General features: G+C 38.2%; 1 protein-coding gene across 2 annotated transcripts in view; it reads left to right on the top strand.

Annotated features, from left to right (window-relative positions):
• Positions 1–98: 98 nt before the first annotated feature.
• USP38 (ubiquitin specific peptidase 38) overlaps positions 99–8,611 on the top strand; it is a 17,577-nt gene continuing 9,064 nt past the window's right edge. The window contains exons 1-4 of one of the 2 annotated variants that reach the window (XM_031062594.1): positions 99–231; positions 1,552–1,687; positions 5,920–6,049; positions 6,301–6,402. In XM_031062594.1, the coding sequence (XP_030918454.1) occupies positions 1,611–1,687; positions 5,920–6,049; positions 6,301–6,402 (309 nt within the window). In that variant the 5' untranslated portion in view covers positions 99–231; positions 1,552–1,610. Of the gene's footprint in view, positions 328–1,551; positions 1,688–5,919; positions 6,050–6,300; positions 6,403–8,611 lie in introns of both variants that reach the window. The other variant, XM_031062593.1, reaches the window with a different exon arrangement.

Here is an 8,611-nt window from a genome sequence, read left to right on the forward strand (position 1 = left end):
GCGACTTTCCGCAGTGCCTGCCCCGCGGCAGGAAGCTCTCGCTCGCCTTCTGCCAGCAGCTGGTGCGCAGCATCGCCCACTTCCAGAGCCAGGGCACCCGGGAGGCCGAGCTGCGCCTCTACGTCTCACAGGTGACCCAAGTCAGCGCGCTGCTCAGGAGCGTCTGGAAGGCCGAGCCTGACACGCTGCTGCCCTCCCTTCAGGAGCTCTTCGCTGTCATCTCCGCCGCGGGTGAGCGGGAGCGGCGCGGAGTAACGGGGGCGTAGGTTATTCAGAGAAGAGGAAAAGCCGTAGCGCAGGCAGTGGGCGCCGTGCAGGCATCACCTGGTAACCACTGCTCTCTCACCCGCATACTAAAATGCAACTTCTTGACTGTCGAGAAAGCAAAGCCTTTTTTATTTCCTGCCCACCCCGCAAAAGCTAGAGAATACGGATTTATTTATTTTTTGATTTATTTTGCTGCGGAGCAGGATTGTGTTTATAAAAACTCCTGATACAGTGCTTTAAATCATATACCGAAATGAGGTTTTGGGTGCCCTCTTAAGGAAGATTTAAAACTATCAATAGTAAAACATATAAATATCTCAAAGGCTCATGCCAAGAAGGTGGTGTCAGACTCTTTGTGGTGCCCAGCAACACGACAAGGAGCAAAGGCCAAAAACTAAACCACAAATTTCACCTGAACACGAAGAACTTGTTTAGATTGAGGGTGGTGGAGCACTGGAACAGGCTGCCCATGGAGGTCGTGGAGTCTCCCTCTCTGGAGAGAGGGAGATCCCACTTGTGTGTGTTCCTGTGTTACCTGCTCCAGGTGACCCTGCCTTGGCAGAGGGGTGGGGCTACATGGTCTCCAGAGGTCCCTTCCAACACAGTTCTGTGATTCGATGAAAAGCTACTCTTTCTTCTTGCTCCCTGGAACTGTTTAACAAATCGGGGTTTATAAATATGTATAAGTAATATATGTAAAAGTAATGTATAAAATTTTAGGAAGCATCCAGTGCCTCAGTAATTGAAATGTGATTGTAAATAGGTACTTTCTGGCTTCTGAAATCTGTGAAGTACTATAATAATTCCCATTGCGAAGTGTCTTTGCTGTTGAGGCACCTGGGAAACTTGACATTGCATTTTGCCGTAAGTGGTATGGTTAGCAGAGAGTTGTTGAGGTAGGATGTGGAGAATACCAGCTGCACTAAATCCCTAGGCTTAATATGAAGTATAATAAGCAACTTATGGTACTTCTTTTTAGAAAAATACAAAACCTACTTCTCAGTTCCAGTTAGGGTGGAGGAGGAAGTAGTTGGCAGATTGTCACTTTCTTGCGTGGGTATGAAATGAACTAATGGCATTGCTAATTGACTGCCGTTCATTGTCCTTAATTTATTGATATATTCTAATTTTGGTTTGGTTTGTGATAATAGAATGCCAGATATAGGATAGATTTATTGTCACTTTTAAACTATGGTGAGGTTGTATGGTAGAACAAGAGGCTTACTTTTTTTTCTATGGGGTTTTCTTTTTGGTTTCTTACATTGTCGTATTCAATTGTTACAGATACTTCATTCGAGCCTTCTGTTGCACTGGCAAGTCTTGTGCAGCACATACCATTGCAGATGATTACAGTACTCATCAGGAGCCTTACTACAGATCCTAACGTGAAAGATACAAGTATGACTCAAGCTCTGTGCAGGTAATGTATTTAATTGTGAGGGGACAGAAGAGTGTCTTTTTTAATCTTGCCTTTCTTGAGGCTGTTACTGAAGTTCCATTAAAAAAAACAACCAAACAAAAGCGTGAAGAAGAGGAACTTTTAAAATGGTATTCCAAGTCATGCTTTTTGGCATGTTAAAATATATATATATCAAATATATATGAAGCTCTGGCTGTTACTGGCATGGTTTCAGTTTAAGGTTGCTGCCTTCCTTGGTATTGTGGCTTCATTCTCCAGCCCTGCTGGGGTGGATGAAGAGGGTTAAATAGAAACTGAGAGGAAACACCTGTGTTCTTCTTCTATGACATCTTAAGTGAGGTCTTCTGCCTTATGGAAGATGGTGTAAGTAGGAAACTCCATAGGATTTACAGTCAAGCTGAGAAACAGGGCCTTGTTTTCAGAAGATGAACCTTTCTGCTTTTCCAGGAAGCAGGATAGCATTCTTATGTGATGATATTAACCATCATCTCTTGCTCAGAAGAAAGGAGCCAGTTCAAAATGAGTTTTACTACTTAGCTTTGAGGGATTTTTTTTCTGCTTAGATGTATTAATGGTTTTTTTGGAAGGATTCACAGAGAACAGCTTCTATTACCCTTTTCACTCAAACCCTTAGAGGTTTTTTGGGCGTTCTTTGAATGATAGAGAAATAGAAATTATATGAAAGCAATTTCATATTATGTTTGTCACTAATCTAACCTTGAGTAAATGTGGTGTAGATGAGTAGCAGTGTAAACAGATTGGGATTCAGATTGCAATTGTGACTAGTATCTTCAGATATGTGAATAATAGTGATGCAGAAAAATGACAGTGATAGAAGGATGAAGACCTTGAAGTTGGTGGTTTTTTTTTTGAAATCCGATTGAAGAAGCTGTTATTGAGTAGTGAAGGGTAGGAAAATGGGTAATGCAGTTAAACAGGGGACTATTAGAAATCTGTATTTTTTAAAAAATAATTTTTAAGAAACCTTAAACTAAGAGATCAGTGTCTGCAATATTATTACTTTTTAAGTACATCCCTTTGAGTGTACTCTAATACTTAAGCATTCATGTAGTGTAGCACTTGAATATCTTGGTGGGCTTTTTCACACTGAAAACATTCCTTGTGTTTACAGTAAGTTGAAAAACTGTATTTCAGTCAAAAACATAATGAAAAGAAGCAGTATTAGTCATACAATTTGGGGTAAGACATATTGTTTAGGGACTTTATGAGAATCTCCTTGACTGAAGAGATTTCAACAAAGCTGTGTTCCCAATCTAAAGGTCAGACCTGGGAAATTCAGGATTTGGTCATGCTAATAATTTGCTGGTAATGTGCTGGTGATTGATTTTCAAGTTAGTGTAGTTTTAACATTTATGTTGCATTGCTGCATCACGACAGTGTAATCATATAACTGTAGCTTGAGAACACCTTCACTGTGTGCCTCTGCTTAGGGAAGTAATGCAGTACTGAGCTTTGTTTACAGTAGGAGCTGTTATTATCAAATAAGTGCTCTTTTTTTTTTTTTTTGGTACCAGCCATGTAATGGGTGAGATGTTCTCTTGTTTTTGAAAGGGAAGGGTAATCTTACTTGCTTTGTTCATTCTTTGAGGTAATACTCTCTCTTAAGAGCCTCTAGTTTTGTTCCATGAAACCTGCATCCAGTTTCTTTTTCTACCTCTGGCAACCCTTTGCAGTTATTACTCTCTTCTGGCTTAGTGAAGCAATTGTTAAGAGGTTAATGCTGCTGGAATGTCTGGAGCACCAAATGACTATGCTGTCATCAGGCTTGCAGCATTCCCAGGAGGTACAGAACTCCAGGCACAACAAGGTCTGATGAGAGTTAGCAGAGCTTTGGTGACTGTAAATTAGAGACTTTGTTGCTCACTTCCTAAATATAGCATCTGTGGCACTGCAGAGTCTTTCTGAAGTTGAGCACAGAACAGTAAAAATTTGTATTTAACAGACTCATAAGTTGAGTTTGTTCAGAGTGGGTGGTACATTAGACACAAGATCATGTTAGAATTTGGCTTGAGCTGTCTCATGAAACCTTACCTGAAGCATCAATGAGGAAAAGCAGAAAATTGTTGAATCTCATTGAGGATATATGGGTACTTTAAGAGTCTACTTCAGAGCTCTGGGAGGAAATGAACGGGCTGTACTCAGGATCCTGACAAGTATAATGCTTCTTTGTGCTTCAACCCCAGTATCTTTGTTAAGAGAAACTGAAAATCTTGCTGAGAAAAACTCCAGATATAACCAGGTGCTCTGTCCTATTGGAAAAAATGTAAAATTCTGTAAAAGACTTGTAAGTTATTGGGGGTGACGGGTAGTCAGAAGATCTTGTGTTGCTATTTTGGGGTTTTTTTCCTAATCTGAGGGACTCATGCCTGAGCTGCCAGATTCTTTGATGTGGTGAAGAAGATATTTTGTGAAAGAAGTTACTGTCTGAGATTGCACAAATAATTTTTTATTCAAAGATATCAAAAAATACTATCCTTACTAGGCACATATGTGGGTAAAAAACCTGCTGATTTTAGGATGGTATGAGGAAGAAGGTCCTCCTGAGGCTTTTAAGGTTTTCTTAACCTAGCCAAACCCAAAAAAGCAATCCTCTATTCATATTCATGATCATCATGGCCCATACTAGTATCTGCCTAAAAATGTGCGCTCATTGATTGCAACAGAGCAGAAGCCAAGTGAATGCAACCAAAATACCTGATCTTCACCTACCATATGTAAGATGTGATGCTTTTTGGGACAGTCTCAAGCAGGTCTGTGAGTTCACTTCTGTCTCTTCTGGCTTTTGTTTCTGCTCTCAAAATCATTAACTCTCAGATTAATAGTCAGATGTTTTAGAATGGTGGTTCTAATGTAGGACTCTACAGAATACTTGTCTAAACAGTTAAGAAAATAATATACTGTCATTTGGTTTAAATTAGTTGTGCAAATGTTTCTGATTGCTGAAAAATATCAAGCCTACAAATCAAGGAGGGGAAGATTTGAACATGATTGGTTTGTGAGTTGTGGGGTCTTTTTTTTGGGTTATTTCTTCACAGACAAAAACAGTTTGGGCCTGTGTTTTTGATTCTCTATTTCAGAGGATATATGAAAAGTTTGCTCAGGATAAACATGTTTGAATTCAACATCTTGAGGAAATAAGAGCTTTGTGTAAATTCAGAGCACTGATTATGACGTTGCCATGTTTTTTCCCCAATTTTTTTAAATAGTAATATGGATGAAACTTGGTAAGATTTGTGCTTGTTTGTTAAAAAGGCAGTTCTAAAGATCCCTTATTTTAGAGAAGCCTATGAACTTTATAAGTGCAGGTTCTAAGATATATGCATTAGAACTTGTCTCAATATCTGTCCACTCTTGCGGTAGAAAGTTTTTTCTTCCACCTAGTGCTGCCAAATTAGTGCTGCCTCATCTTGTTTGAAGAAAGGAATCTTATGGACAATTAAAGAAAATTCAAAATATTACCAAGTAAAATCTCAGAAGAACAAAGCCTAGATTTCATGTTTTAGCTGGCACTCCCTTACAATATTGTCTATGTCTTAAAATTGTTTCAGCTCATCTGCTTGTCTGCCTTAAGGATCAGGATAAACTAACTATTAATTTAAAATACCTCTGTTTTCTGTTCCTGATATTTCACTGTATTTTCTAGGCACAGGAGGTCCCTTTTTTCTTAGTTCAGGTGAAATGATCCCTTTTGAGATGTATGCAGACCCCAGACTGCTCAATGTATTTAAAATGACTAGATTTTGCTATTAATTTAGAGTGTTTGGATTGGCTTCTGGGAGTGTAGCTGTAAGTTGAAGAGTCTTCCTTAGTAGTCAGTTTTGGTCTGCTTTGGAGTAAAAGGTGTTAGAGGGGAGGCTACCAGGTACAGGCACTTTTTCAGCAGTAAGTAAGTTTTTGCCATATGTTAGCTCAATGTCTATAACATCAGAGTGCATTTTCTAGACCAACAAGTAGCAATACAAAATAACGACTTTCTTATGGTAAGGTATTTTTGGGGATGCACATTTACTTCAAATGTATTAAATAAATCATTATTAATTTCAGAGTTAATTTACTTGAGGTATAAGCAAAATTAATTTACCACTTGCCCAACGTTCCTGCATTCCTTATTGTGAGTCTTATTGTGTGAGCATGTTGCATGTTTTTTGTTGAGGTTAAAGTTAGTGGCATATTGTTTTTTTAATATTTTTTGTTCTCCTATTGTCTTGCAGAATGATTGACTGGCTGTCCTGGCCTTTGGCTCAGCACGTGGAAACGTGGGTGATTGCACTGCTGAAAGGATTGGCTGCAGTCCAGAAATTTACCATCCTCATTGATGTCACCCTGCTTAAGATCGAGTTGGTACGTTGGAAAAAAGCATTCAAAAAAGGGAGAGGGAAAGGAATTGCTGCCAGCTATGCAATTGTGTAGCATCCTTTTTATTGTAACATACAGTATCTTCTTATTCTGCAAATATGATGTAAGTGCATTTATAGCTGTCACTTGCATGTAATGATTTTGTCTATTTCAAATGGCTGTGTGTTTGAAGATTTTTTTGTGTTTACTGAAATTTTACTTTGCAGATTCACTGAAATAAATGTGGGTTTTTTTAGGTGTTTAATCGACTTTGGTTTCCTCTAGTGAGGCCTGGTGCCCTTGCTGTCCTTTCCCACATGTTACTTAGTTTCCAGCATTCTCCAGAAGCTTTTCATTTGGTGAGTTACTAAATAATTGTTTTTCAGTGCTTTGAAATGTCACTCGCTGTGTAATTTCTGAAATGGGTGTAAAGAGCAACAGAATTGATGTGCTTGGATTTTGTCTGTTGGAAGGTTGTAGAATCAGGTTCCTGTGGTTATAGGAAGGCTTTTTAGATTCCAGATTCAACCACTTCATCTATAACTGGAAACAAGCATTGTCCTTCCTTGTATGTACCTATTTCTGGCAGGAGTATCTGGGCATCACATTTTGACTGCATGCTTCTGGAAATCCATTTTATGTGTGTGAAATTGGCTGATAAAGTTGGACAGCAAGTAGGTTTTTGAGGACAGCTGTTTGGGGAAAACAGGTAACAGATAATCTGCTCTGTGTAACCTGGTCACCCTGAATAGGCTCATGAGACCAAGAAGTAGTTAACTTTCAGAAGGCTGTGTTGCTGTCAGTGTCAATGGTCATGGGCAAATTAAGGGTCACCATTTTTAATGACCCCTTTTCAAAATGCATTCCATTAGTTAAGGCCATAGATAGGAGGGTGTGAGAGTGACTGTGTTAATACAGCAACGTTCCCACACTTGGTGTTAAGCTTAAAGTTTAGGTGAACATCTGAGATTTAATAGTAACAGCCTGGCACATTGTCTCTTTAGCTGTTTCCAAGGCTCTGAAGGGGTATCAAGCCCTTTGTTAATGTCAGAATAATTGCCTTATGCCCTTTACGTTGGTTTTTACCAAGAGATCTCTGAAGTTTTTCCAGTGCCCCGATCTTGTCTTAGGTTAGAAATTTGAGTTACAATTAAAAGCTTTGAATATGTTCAAAACATAAATATTTAATATATTTTTCTGTCTTTTCTTTTTTCCTGAGAGAGACAAAACATTAGAAAAAATGTAATATATCAGATAGCCTATTCTAGAAAGAGGAATTTGATTTACCAAAGAAAATTTCTATTGGAGGCTGCATGCTGTCTTGCATAAATACCTCCCTGCAAGATTTCGTGACCATTTTAAACAACTTTCTTCACTATCATTTATTTGTGCTACTTCGATTTCATATTCTGTAATATCTTCCTTCACTTTAAGTGATTGTTTACTTTTTTAATAACAAATGGTCTGATTATGAAAGTGTCAAATGCACATTTGATAAATAGAAATTAATTTACTTGGTAATGCATCTGAAATTACATTCCGTCTCCTTACACTTGAGCATCATTAGCATAAATTATTTTGATATTTTTGTAGCAAAAGCAGTCTTGTACTTATGACGTATGATGTAGAACTTATGATCATCAAATCTACTAATTATATAAAAGTTTAATGCAGCCTCGAGCCAGAAGAGATAATTCTGTGTATTCAAAGTGTAACTTTCAGTATTATCCAGCCTGCAGAATTTTACTCTCTTTGACAGAACTGAGAACCTATCCTTTTTCTCTTCTTCCCATGTGCTTTGTCTGTTCAGAATTATCATATCTCAGATCTACTTGATACAGAGCTCCATCTTGGAGCTCAGGAGTTGCTTTCTCATGTGCTGTGTACCACATTTATAAAGTGGAAGATGGAATTTTTTCATTGCAATACCTTTCACTATTGACTTGTGGTACAGTGAACACTTGATCTTTGTGTTTGTATTTTTAAACAGTGGATATCTTGCTTACCTAAAGAGCAGGGTTTATTTATCAGAGATGTAAAAATATTTTTTATACCCAGAGAATAATCAATATTTGAAAAAGTGACAAATCTGTATTTTGCACCTAACCTTTTTTACTTTGGTGTTTTGAACTATATCACTTCTTGTAATTGGTATGCCTTCCTCAGATCACTATGTTCTTATGATTCCCCTTCTGTATTTTATGCCTTTAGCTTACAAATTGTTTGGTAGTAATTAATGATGAGAAGTTATTCTATCAATCTTAATCGCTTGGAAACTGGCAAAGGTGTCTGCTTTGAAGTAAACTTCTACTTGATGTCTTAAGGCTAATGTCTCACATTTGAAAGCAGAGAGCTGTGCTGAAGAAGAGGAAGGAGATGAAGTAAATATTTCTGATTCTAATCTGGCCAGTTTAAAGTATTCCTGAATCTGAACTAAATCTCAAATAGATTACTCTAGCTGTGGTAAACTTTCAGCTTGTAGTAAATGACACGGTTGTTGTTTATGGAGCTGAGCTGCCTCACTAGGTGGAGCTATGGGCCGGTTTCCTTCTTGTAGGAATAGCAGGA

This window comes from Geospiza fortis, unplaced genomic scaffold (genome assembly GCF_000277835.1).
Source record: "Geospiza fortis unplaced genomic scaffold, GeoFor_1.0 scaffold35, whole genome shotgun sequence".
In the NCBI taxonomy this organism is placed as follows: domain Eukaryota; kingdom Metazoa; phylum Chordata; class Aves; order Passeriformes; family Thraupidae; genus Geospiza; species Geospiza fortis.